At 34.5% G+C, this 13,069-nt stretch overlaps 1 protein-coding gene across 1 annotated transcript in view; it reads left to right on the top strand.

The window, feature by feature from the left end:
- Positions 1 to 12,862, top strand: part of LOC128671157 (uncharacterized protein) — a 44,045-nt gene extending 31,183 nt beyond the window's left edge. Inside the window, exons 5-14 of the mRNA XM_053747406.2 lie at positions 1,636 to 1,692; positions 3,068 to 3,273; positions 3,576 to 3,695; positions 3,907 to 4,032; positions 4,914 to 5,066; positions 8,946 to 9,144; positions 9,396 to 9,529; positions 9,682 to 9,811; positions 10,813 to 10,903; positions 11,067 to 12,862. Coding sequence (XP_053603381.1) covers positions 1,636 to 1,692; positions 3,068 to 3,273; positions 3,576 to 3,695; positions 3,907 to 4,032; positions 4,914 to 5,066; positions 8,946 to 9,144; positions 9,396 to 9,529; positions 9,682 to 9,811; positions 10,813 to 10,903; positions 11,067 to 11,196 — 1,346 coding nt within the window. The 3' untranslated portion in view covers positions 11,197 to 12,862. The remainder of the gene's footprint in view (positions 1 to 1,635; positions 1,693 to 3,067; positions 3,274 to 3,575; positions 3,696 to 3,906; positions 4,033 to 4,913; positions 5,067 to 8,945; positions 9,145 to 9,395; positions 9,530 to 9,681; positions 9,812 to 10,812; positions 10,904 to 11,066) is intronic.
- The last annotated feature ends 207 nt before the right edge of the window (positions 12,863 to 13,069 follow it).

The following is a 13,069-nucleotide window of genomic DNA, read 5'->3' as shown; positions in this document are numbered from 1 at the left end:
TCTATGACTATTTCGTGAAAAAAAATGAGAAAAAATTATTGAACAAATCATATTTTGAACTTATTCTGTTGAAGAATTTCTTGAAATCTACGATATGTAATATTACTATGGAATAAGTACTAAGTAGTACTTACTAATTCCATGAATATTGCTATAAAACAAAACCGTGTCCGCAGTTTCTCAAATTACGACAGATACCTCAGGGTTGTGACTTCGTAATTTTAGTGAAGTGTGCTCTGCACTGTTAATGATATCAAATATTAACACGTACCCGAGATAATGGGTTCAAGTATCTTGCTTAATTAACAAACTTGATATTTCAGAGTTTGATGAATTGATGAGATTAGATCATTGGGCGTTTATTCGAATAACATAATATTCAAAATTCTAGGAAAATAGATCGACAGATGTAATATATGACATATATACAAACTAAATGAAACCAATCCGTTGATAGCGAAGCTTTTAATATTATTACAAGGATATTACAAGATTAACAGAATTGTTACAAGCGTGAAGACCGGCAAAGGGCAGTTATTAATAATATTAAGCCATCGCTGCTTCAGTGATCCGATCTTAAGGGTAGAGATTACTGTATAGAAACTTCTTAATGCTTCTTATATTATTGCATATTGAACTTGTAAAGACGTTTTTAATTTAAAGTATTGTGGTTATTTAATTAACGAAATAAAATTGATACCTACTATACCTACTATACGGTGTTTAGTTTTATTTAGGTACCTACTTTTAATTTTTACTAAACCTGCAATTTTGCATTTCGTCTACGTTATTTATTGACTCTTGTTTATGTCCTTGTTCAAGAAAAGCAACCTTCATATTTATTCTATCGCACTATGGATGCCTTCTAGCGTATTTAGACTTTCATCTTATTTCGTATGTATATTAGTTTCCTTAGAATTTTCTTAGAAAAGCAGTTCATTTGAACGACCTGGTTTTGAGAATAGATTAAACAACACGGGAAAATGTGTAGGTACGTCGAGAGTAATGTTGTGTAGAAGAAACAATGGAAACCTGAAACTCTGTCCACCCAATGGAAAATAAGCGAATACGCAGACTTGACGTCATTACTTTTTTCCGGGATGAAGGGCAGCCTCTGTCTTTTCTCATATTCCTTATTATGTGTAATTGTACGAAATTTTAAGAAAAATGGGCCGAGTAGATAAATCCTGAAGAGATAATATATAAACAAACACACAAACGACTTACCTTTGCGGGTGGAACACTCAATGCACCAAACAAAACATCAATAGTAAAAATGTCAATGTATATATTGAACATGGCAATTTCATGGAATTAGCACACTCCGTACGAAGTACCTACTAATTCCATTGGTAATTTCGTCTCTTCATAACGTGCTATTCTTAACTTTGACGTTGGCAAAACCATCGTTTTGGCGAATGATGGAGCCATGACACAAGAGAGGAGAAGAAGTAAGTCGCGAGATTTAGATGAAGTAGAAAAAATATTTTGACCGGATATGCATCATTATTTTATTTAAATATGTAATATTTAAGGTTTTGTGTGCTCTAGATTGTTGGGTTTATCATGGGTCCCAATATTTGTATACGTTTTGTGTTGTATTATCAATTAAAGAATATATATTTATGTCAACAGCCGAATCAAAGGAACGGGGTCCTGAGATTGCAGAACACGTGGAATATCATAGAATAGGTAAGTATTTATTTAAACTCATGGAATTAGTAGGTACTCCGTAGTACCTACTTATTCCATGTTTAAACTAACTAGGTCTTTATAACTTATGTTGCCCGATGACTACGTACTTATTTGTCATAACTAACTCGTATAAATAGTACTTCTTAAAACTGTACCTAGCATATTACGAGAATAATCTATAAACCATTTAGCATACATTTGCCCGATTTTATCATCATCACTCAGTCACAAAATGTCCACTCGTGCACATAAGCCTCTCCCAAAATCTTCCACAACGACCAATCTAAAACATAAATAAATGTATTTTATGTGTATAAAATGTATAACATACTAAAGCGCTGCGACAACGACATACCTTGTAATCTAACCATTTTATCAATATTCTGATAACGTGATGATTATGCTAGACGTTGACGACAACAAGATCGATATTTTATGAGCACGTTAACTGTGCTTCCACTTGGTAAAATTTTATCTTGGGATTATACCTTTGAATATAGTTTTGAAGGTTATCTCTTTCTTATCGGAGTACTTTCCTGGTTTCCTCCTTCGCGGTAAAGCATCGGAGTCCAGGATCCGCTTTTCTACTTTTTCTTTTTCACGTCGTCTCACAGTCTTCGGAATGTTTAATGCACGCGTAGCGTTCTTGACCAAATCAAGCCAAACTTAAGCTTTAAAGGCTATTGTTACTTGATTGTAGATATAAGTGAGCTTAAAACACTGGCCATTATAACCGCGTAGTTCAAGTAGTAGGACCTTTGGAAAATTCGTGTCATTTTCTTAATCAATTTCAATTAGTATTTTGAAAAAACCGATATCAAATAAAAAAAGGCTGACAAATTGCTTTCTTAACAAAACTCATAAACAGACGCTTTCTACTCTCAAGTTTAACACAAAACCAATTTAAATTCAACTGAGCTTGTATACTAAGCTATTTCAGTTCTCATGAATATTTTGATTAGATTTATTATCACGACATTCGCAACCTGTCATCCAGATTCTATAAATAGAATTTAAATGTCCTAAGTTCGATTTCAATTTTATTAAGATTAACTGCCCTTAAAGTTCAATGCCATGACTTTTATGGTAAAATAGGTTAGCTTTCACTATTTTGCAGGAATACAGATTCCCCTGAATATACTATAAATCCTTATATTAAAACTACACAAATAAAAAAATCTGGAATTGAACCAACACCCATGCCTTAATGGGACAGAAGTTATCGTGACCATACCAGTTAGGCAAAATTGATCCGTCCATTCATCTCTTTTACATCTTCCGCCGCTTATCTGGTTATGCCCAAAAATTAAATAATTACAGGCCAAAAAATAATCCACTCTGTCCGTGCTAAATAAAGTCCGGTCGTTTGCAGACGCAGTAAAAACGAATGGAGAGCTGGTGTCCCGTCTAGAAGAGCACGCGTCAGCCGACTCAGCCCCGGGGGAGAAGCCGAAGGTGCACGCCCAAGCACAGCTAGACCTGCCGGTCGAGGGGGTCCACAAGGTGGTTGTGCAAGATGGCGCCCAAGTCAGCGTGCAGGACGCCACTGCTGCCCCCAGTGAGGAGGTCACTGCTAAGGTAAAATTTTAACCAAATGTAGAATTGGTAAATGTACCTACACTACTTAAATAAGTAGATGCATTTGTGCATCTTTAACGTAACTTCTACGAGTACCTATTAGTGTTACAACAAATTGTGACAAAATCTTATACTGATAGTGTGTAGTTAAATAAACTTAGAGGTGTGTGTGAGTTTAAAATACACATAGTATGTTTTGTTAGAAATACCTCTATGTAAAATAATCTGATTCTATATTGGGCTAGTAAGCTAATGTAATATTCACGGTATAAAATATTTTTTATATAAAAACATATCCTTAGATTTTCCACGGCGCAGCTCGACTGGTGCAGCCTGGCTCCGCCACCAGCAACCCTCCGAGCGGCCACACTGCCGCTCGTAGAGCTTTCAACGCTGACATTACCAAGGAAACTAAAAATAACGTGAGACATTTTAAAATTTTAACCTATATACCTACATAAGTTATATACACGATATCTACGCAAAGAAACTGACATCGTCATTTAAAAAAATATCCGACTTTTTCGAGAAACTGAGATAATTTTTTTCTTATCTTTTTATTTCGGTAACAACTTATTTCCGTTACGTCATAACAAGCCTTACGTCCTTATTGAGAACACGATATAATTGTAGGTTGATCATTACGCATCATATTCGGGAGTGCAATACTCTCCTCTGGACATGGCAGAGTACGTGTTTTGGACGGGTGACGAGCGCGGCGTAACCACCGCCATTGAAGACTTCCTCCAGGAGGGACTGGTAAGAAAAGCTTGTTGGAAGTTGATCACTACGTTTTATATTCAGGACTCCATTATACAATAGTATGGATACTCTGGACAGTACAACGGACAAGTTACGAGTCCCTTTTATTTTTAAAGCCTTTCAATTCGACTATTGTCTTTCACTTTTAATTCATGTTCAATTTAAATTAAATTTTCTTCTCTCCGCTGCAGACGTTCCCAAACGAATATGTTATACTTGTACTAATTACTAAACTCAGAGTTATCTACTTCAGTATTAGCCGAAATTAACTTGAGAGCACCATCACGATGTCAGAGAGTTCCTCAGCTGTTTCTTATTCCCGCTTGTGCGAATAACATCGGTCATAATAATCCTCTGCATAGAATGTGTCGATTTTTTAACTGCCTTTGTTCATCAACAGAACTACCGACATTTTTTGCACTTCACTAATGTCATTCAAAAGTTAATTCATGCCGTAATGTTATAATAGATTGAATTGATATTTTTGTATTATATTTATTCTTATATGTTTAATTGTGTTTTTTTCACTTTGTATTTTGATGTGAGCAAAATTTAACATGTTTGGTTAATTCGTAAAAACTATGTAATTTTCATATATTTTATGTACCCACCTAACTTACTGTTTTGTGTACTTATGAATAAATATATAAATAAATTAATCATGGCATGGATATTAGGACAAATAATACTTAAATATTTTAATACTATGGTAAATTGATCTCAATTCACGACATTGTAATTCGATTAGCAAATTCAAAATTGTTAATTTAACTTAGGAGGATTAGGATATAAATCACTTACTGACGTCAAAAATTCCTTCTGGCTTCTAAAGCGCAGGTGAAGAAAAAGTTACTTTTAAAAGGTCTGTTTGTTGGTAGATGACGAAGGAAGAAGCCATCGCGTTCCTGCAAGAGATCAAGTTTAATATCGACTACCTCCGAGCACACTACTCACAGAGCCTGAAGGCTGTCGAGGAATCTGTTCAGCAGGAGAAACTCAGGAACATGCTGATGGAGCAAGCTAATGCCAAGGTATGTGAGATTGTTGGTCCATATTAATATAAATGTGAAAAGGTGTTTGTTTATCTTTCTTTCGCATTAAGACGGAGCAATGAAAGGAGAATGACTTCTTTTTTATGATTTATGAAATGTTAAGGAAGGTTGAGTAGATAAAGCGTAAAGAGGTAACAAACAAGCAAATAAACTAGCATTTATAATATATTAGTTAGGATGTCATGGCAAATACGACGACATTAATTCGAAGTCTGACTTTTTTGAAAATTTCGTTATAATATTCTTTAGTAAAGGGTGACAAATAGAGAAACATAATACTTATGATATTTACTTAGATGTTGTAAATATCATAAGTAAATTCGTTTGTTCAATATTTGTTTGTTAAATTTGTAGTAGGTACCTACGTTAGAAATGTGATGACAAGAGTCCGCCTTTGCGCTCATTTGTGTTTGAAAACCTACCTAGTTATAATTTACGATTCTTCTGTAATTTTTTTATAATTTTCTTTATTGCACCAAAGAATTCATCTATCCATAAATTTAAACTCAAGGTTACGTTAATTATAGCATATTTTGTTTGCCATTTGTTATGGGTTTCCACGAGTCTCAAAATTATAGCTTTTAAAAATAAGTATAGAATAAACTCCCATGAAACACGAAAAATGAAAACACAACTATCTCTCGGATTCACTCAAAATTTGTCGCATTCTACTTAAGCTATACACTACAAAAGCTTCAAAGAGCTTTTAGTTCCATTAAAATATTCGTTCGCTAAAGAACGACGTAGTAACTCAATTAAATGGAATTAAATTTAGTAAAGGGCAGATATCATTGCATTAGTTTGACATTTAGAAGTAGGTCAATCAGGTACCTTGAGCTTTCTGACCCAGTATAATCCGATATTAATAAGGACACATCAAAACCTTTCACGCATTTATGCGTTCCGTAAATTGGAAACGATAGATTTCCCTTGATAGTTTATATAAGTACTAGATATTATTGTTATGATTTATTCCTAACCCGGCGTACAAGTGGGCGGTGGAATGCTGCACGACGCTATGTGTGCGTGAGTGATTTTGCCGACGACGCATTTTTCGCTCAACAAGGACGCTGAGTTATTTATTGAGTGACACTTGGAGCACATGTTACGAGACTAAAGTCACATTTTGTTATAAAAATATGTTCTATAAATAAAATCTCTTCATAGTTATGTTAGAAAATAATAGGTTTATTGAATACAAATACAGAACAAACATAAATACGGATTATTGTGACAAGTTATTCACGGCATTTTTTGTATTTCACCGTCTGAAGCACAATTATTAGGCTGGTGAACTCAACTGTGATATTACATTCATAGTAATTTATAAACTAGAAAAAAAAAGAAAAAAATTAGGTTTAGCGATCAAATCAGTCAAGTCAGTAACTCCTTGAGATACGTAGTTTTGAATCAAATTATAGTACGCTTCAAGTTAACTTCGACAGCCCTTGATAATGATGTCTCACCAAGTTAGTTATCATCATTTGTCAAGGCTCTCGGACCGTGCCGTATCTAAGATCGTGAAAGTTTACATCATTTATAGAAAACACTTCTTGGCTTTTAAGAGCTTAAGAAAAACTCCTAAGAAATGTAGTTAAAAATACCACAGTAAACGAATCAAGAACATGATCTTCCAACGCGCCACAGGGAAACAACGTGCCCAGATCACACGCAGCGTTTCCTAGCTGGATTGCGAGACTTATATGTTGCCTAATATATTTGCCGTTAAACTGTTTAGTTTTAGGCTAGTATTGCAAATATAGATAAATATTTTAGGCTAGGTGAATGCAAAAAAGCTTTACAAAAAAAAAGAGTAGTCTCAATTAAAAAAGAAACTGTTTCGCAGTTTGCCAAAATATATTTTAGTAATAGTCAATAAGTTTATGAATAAAATTTTTTTAAGGTTTTGAACGCTGTAATGTTATTTTTTGTGTCTTAGCTTTCATCAGCTTAGCTTTCATTTCATATAAGGTTAAACTGAATCGTGGACATTTCAGAATCAGTGGACATTATAGATCTGTACGCGTCTTTATACTGGTACGGTTCTCGAAATAAAAAACTTAATTTTCAGGCCTCGAATATAGTGTGCGTTATATGCCTCCAACGCCCCGTCAAAGTGTCCTCTTAATGTTGTGGCCGTACAGAAGATGTTAACTAATCAATCCTTGGATCGTTACATTTTATAGTTATTAGCCCATATCGCCGCGCATGTGATATTGGCAGCTCAATCCCCATTTATGGGCCAGACGCATAAAGATAAAAATAGACTGCGCTCGTTTCTGAGTGTTAACTGCCTTGTTTTATTTGCCTTACTAATTAACTTATATAGGTTATAAAAATACAGTTAAACACTCGTTGTTATTTCAACCTTATTTCATGTTTGAAATCAATATTTGTTTAGGATCTAGATCAAATCTACTGGGTATAATAACCAAGTATATAATTGTAAACAATTTCGCGCAAACTTAACAATAAATACATTTAAAGTAACAATACTCAAAAATAGAGCTGTTAAAGTTACAAACGTGTAGTAAAAGAGCAAAGATATTCAATCAAAAATCTTATTAAATAATGGAAAATGTAACAATCGTTACGATAGCAAAGACATCGTGTAGCAATAGGTATGACAGATACGTGTGGCAACTGCTACGACAACTACGACGTTTAGCAACTGCTACGACAACTACGACGTGTAGCAACTGCTACGACAACTACGACGTGTAGCAACTGCTACGACAACTAAGACTTGTGGCAGCTACTAAGTATACTTGATGGCTGAAATTATAAAAAAACATGCATAATATTTTTGGTTGTACTACCAAACAGGCTTTGCTTGGTTCAGTAAGGCCCTTTGATTTGAATTACCTGTGGTATTACTATGCTTACACTACAATAGGTTGATTAAAATTTGTGACTACCGCACCTTCTACATTACATTACCAACGCAAATGTCATGATTGATGTGAGTATTTATGATAGTCATAGAATATATTACATTTTGTTGTTACAATTTATGGCTTTGTATTTTTCCATGGGCGGATTTTTTAAGCATATTTTATTTACAAACCGGCTCAGGCCCGTACGTGGGTGGCGAGTTCGTATAAAACGTTTGAGTTAGGAACGCCAACTTATAACGAGTTATACGACCATGTATATTCCTTTTATTTGCGCAGTGGAAAAACTTTTTAAATTTATTACGCTTGTTTATAACATTCATCTAAGGACACCATTTTTTTTTCATATACATCGTAAGAGAGGCAATTTAACCTTGTTAATCCTTTTATTGGCTTTATCTAATTAAACGCAGAGGTGTTGAATCGATTACGCAATTTAAGTATGAAGTTTCAATACGACCGTTTTATAGTCTGTTAACGATCGACAGAGTTCAGTAGACTTGAATGGAACAAATAATGTCAATGGCGAAGATAAACTTTTCAAACAAAAAATTAGATCGGTTTTGTATATCTAAATCATTTGGTTTAAATTATTTTGTTTCTAAAAAACACTTTATTTAAATGAGTAAAATTGTATACTGGTATTTAATTTTTACTCGCGTTTTCGAAAACTACTTGAACGATCGTGATTTTTTTTTTAATTTGAAATATAGTTCATACAGGCAAAAGACCGATCTAGCGAAGTCTCATGTCTGAAAAATTACTTTGTCTGGGAAAACCCATCGGTCGCCCAGGAACTAATTATCAATTTTGATAACATTTCTTCATCTTGGATTAGTTTAGAAATTATAAACAATATTGGTTTCCAATCACTATGGATTGAACTGGATATGTATGTAGACTTTTTAAATGCATTCAATTGTTTTTATAATATTAATATTGAGTGAAAGCGTTGAATTTCCAGGAGTACCAATACCGCAACCCGATGCCCCTCCAATCGTTCCCATTCGGGAACAGCCCTGATATCATCCGAGCCATCGCCAGCAAGAACTGGGAGCTGAGCAACAATCTCTCTCCGATTCCTGTGCTCCCAGTCTCCTCGGACTTGCGCCCGGAGCCCATTAAGAGGACGTACGACCCGATGCTGCAGACCAACATTATTAGTAAGTTTTATCTACCACTAGTGGGTAGGTAGTCATAAAAGTCATGTACACACTAGTAAACTTACCAATGTGCGGGTTTCCTCACGATGTTTTCCTTCATCGGAAGCAAGTGGTGATCTATGAAAACTACTACACTATACAATGATGTTGCAAAAAAAATATGTATTATTTGTTAACTCTGTTATAAAGCTACTGTCTCTGATTAAACATTATCATCTCAACGTTTATATATTTTGTTCTTTCTGTTCCAGGTACCTCGGACTACGATCGAGATGGTCAAATCATAACTGAGGAAGAATATGAAGAGATGATGGATAAATTGAAGGCAGCTGATACTCTATACACGGAATATACGTTGGAAGAAATTATTTACCAACTGGCTAAGGTAATACTGATTTATAATTATTTGAGTTAATAAAATTTATTATTTGCACACCATTCTATGGTAAGGTATGTTGATACTTAGATATGTATGTAATCTTTTTGATATAATAAATTTACACGTGTTTTGCAAACAAAATATCTTTATCTTTATAGATGATGTTCTCGCAGTCGCTCTCCCGAGACCCGCAGTCGGCGCGCGCCGCCACGCAGCGATTCATGGCCTTCCTGGAGCTGGAAGCTGAGAGGGGGCAACTCTCGCGCACTATTGAGAAGAAAGTCCTTGGTACGTTTGATATTATACAACTGGTCCTTAGTTCTACCACGTTTTAACTGTGTAGTTAAAGTCAAAGCATTTATTCAGAAACTAGTTGATGGAACTTCGTTCGCGTGGCCGAACAATTTTTGGTAAGGAGTCAAAATTATTAGAAAAATTTAATTGTACAGACAAATGTAACGATTCCTATTCATACTGAAGATGCTAATCAGACTGAAAAAGTATATTTTCTATAGTTTAGCTGAACGATGATGACTCTACTTCAGGTGTTCCAGATCTTCGATTTTTATACCTCAACAGAAAATGCTCATCAGACTGAACAACTTTTATTAGGGCGTCATTTCTATGTTTCCTATAGTTTAGCTGTACCATCATAGGTCTACATTAGGTGTTCCAGATCTTAGATTTTTATACCTCAACGGAAAATGCTTATCAGATTGAACAATTTTTGTTAAGTCGTAATTTCTATGTTCCTTATAGTTGTGCCATCATTGTTCTTCATCATCAGGTGTTCCAGTTTTAAAAATAATTTATACCCTATATGCTGCCTAGGCTTAATAACTATATAACAAAAAAGTTTCATCCAAATCCGTCCAGTAGTTTTGAAGATTAGCGTGTACAAACAGACATACATAAATACAAACCGACAGATTTTTTTTTCAAATTATTACTCTGCCTAATTTTATTTTTATGTAAATTTATTCAGTGTACAGGAATTTTTTTTCTACTGTTTTATTATATGTATTGATTAGACTTTCACATGTAATTTTACACGTAAAATTTTTAATAATATATTTCGCAAAAAGATACAAACCGCTGGCATTTCGGTAGTTTCGATTTGACCTGCTGAGAATAAATGCTGAATGAATCAGATGTCAGAAGGGTTTAGTATTTAAGTCAAAGTAGATTCACAATAAAGTTGTGGTATAGGAAAGATGGACAGACGATATGGCGAATGGCCGTTAGATGTCTTTATTGCATAGTTTTAATTTAATGAATATCACTTTCAGATGTTATGATTGCTGCACTAACAGACACAATTGGCGACCATCCTGAACTATTGCAGGCCCGTGAGGGACTTGGCATCAACCCTTCCAACAGGTAAACAAAATTACCAGATTAGATAACAGCCGATTGTTTTATGTAATACATTCAGCACACAGGTTTAAGAATAGAAGTTGCACGCATTTTACTGGAACATGGAACCTACACAAGTTCTTAACTCCAGCAGAATAAAAGTTTTTGAATATGCTGTTTTCCACAGGCTAATGAATCAATTTCTGGAGGCGAGCGCTTCGGAGCCGAGTATGTCGCGCGCAATCCTGGCCGCTTACAAAGACGAGCTACTGAAGGGGCCGCCACTGCGCAAAATGGCATTCCCTGAGAGGAACTAATTTGTTTTTTATTTTTTAAATGTGGAACACTCTGTATAGCGAGTGGGAAAATTTGCACGGCTTTGTCATTGGATAATGTGATAAGTCAATTCGAATTTTAAAATTGAAAGAAAATGAAGTACCTATCTACCTAGGCGTTTAAATCCATTAGACCGTCCGTCTTTACATACACTAGTAAATTATTATGTAAAAATTAAAATTTTCGTGAGCAACTTTTGAATATACACTAGTGGTAAGTAATGAGTTACTAGTGTAAAGGCGACAATAAGTACCTACTTATTACTATTTTGCGATAGAACAAAAGAAATGAATCAGTATTATTGGTGGAGAGAGATCGGAATTTGACTTAGTAATATAATTTATCCTCAAGTATGATGGAAAGTATTCAAGAATCCCGAGATCTTGAATGGATAGGTTAGATATATCCGCTATACAGAGTGTAAAGACTGGTATAGTCACCACACCACAGATTTTTTAGGGTAAAAGGGGGTAATGGGAGTCACTTAAGCGAGAAATCAAATAAAATGTAATTTCAAAACAAAATATTTGTTGCAACCTTTAAACATAATTTACTCAATAAACTATCAATTGAGATCGGTTTCAATAACTTTGGCAATCAACTTTGGAAATTATAAAAGTTTAAAAAAATACAGATTTGATTCCCATTATACCGTTATGCGTGTAATGGTAGTCAACATGGGGGTAATCAGAGTCAAAGAAAATCTAGCCTATATCGCAGACGTAACCTAGAGCTGAGTCCCAAACGATGCACTCCGAGTGAGCCCATAGCCAACATGAGGTACATCTGTACCATATCTCGTTGTTTCTTCCCAAATCGTTGCATACTAGGCACCTGTTTCCCACATCTTCTACGTCATCATCGTTTTATCTAATTTTGAGGAAATATTTCAGTCGATCTAAACCTGGTTCTCATTTGCTAATTGAAAGTAAATGATTTTCTAAAAAAATTAGACGCTTATTTTCTATATAACAATTACTTGCGGGTAATAGTGATCAATTGTGGAAAATGGGAGTCACCCGACTCCCATTACCCACTACTACTCTAATGAGTAATAAAATAAATTAAAATAAAACTGTAAAATGTTAACACAATATGAATTGCGCATCACAATATTAAATATCTAATTAAGTACATGTAAATGACTTGATTGTGTACTGCAAGATATTCGACACTTACCTTCTAATTTACATTGACGAAAAATTATATCATCGAACCGAAAATATAAAATATGACTATATTTCAAAAACGCAGGCGGTTACTGGCGCGAGCCGTTCGTGGCAACGCCGCCGGGGGGTCAAAGCGGAGGAGAGGACATCGTTTACGCGTCACTCGTTCTGTTTTGTGGATGTGAGAGTGATTCTCATTACCCTCTGACTCCCATTACCCTACTTTCCCCTATGTAGCATTTTTTTTAAAACTACGTTTTAATCGAACGCCCATTATATGAAAAAAATAGATGTATCTTTTTGAAAAAATGTGTTTTCGTTTAAATACTTATTCTATAGCTATTATATAATAGGCTTATTTTATTTATCAGTGTAACTACATGTTTAAAAAAATAGTCAACTATTGTTAAGCTGTCTGCCATTTGAGCTAGTTTCAACATACGTAAAACTCGATAGAACTTCAAAACGCCTAGTGCAAGATTAATAAAACAAATTTACGAAAAAATGTTTCAGAAGCACAAAAGAATTAAATAAACATAGAACATACCGACCGCATCGACACATGATTAAATATATAGATAAAAATGAAATGGTAAAACACTTCCATCTAGAAACTTAAATAATATTGTCAATGCAAAAGTAATGACATGTTAACCAATCTTTATGAAAATTCGTATACACCTAT

The sequence above is a fragment of the Plodia interpunctella genome, chromosome 7 (genome assembly GCF_027563975.2).
Source record: "Plodia interpunctella isolate USDA-ARS_2022_Savannah chromosome 7, ilPloInte3.2, whole genome shotgun sequence".
Lineage (NCBI taxonomy): Eukaryota > Metazoa > Arthropoda > Insecta > Lepidoptera > Pyralidae > Plodia > Plodia interpunctella.
The sequence above is the reverse complement of the archived record's forward strand: the minus strand, read 5'-3'. Positions and strand labels throughout refer to the sequence as shown.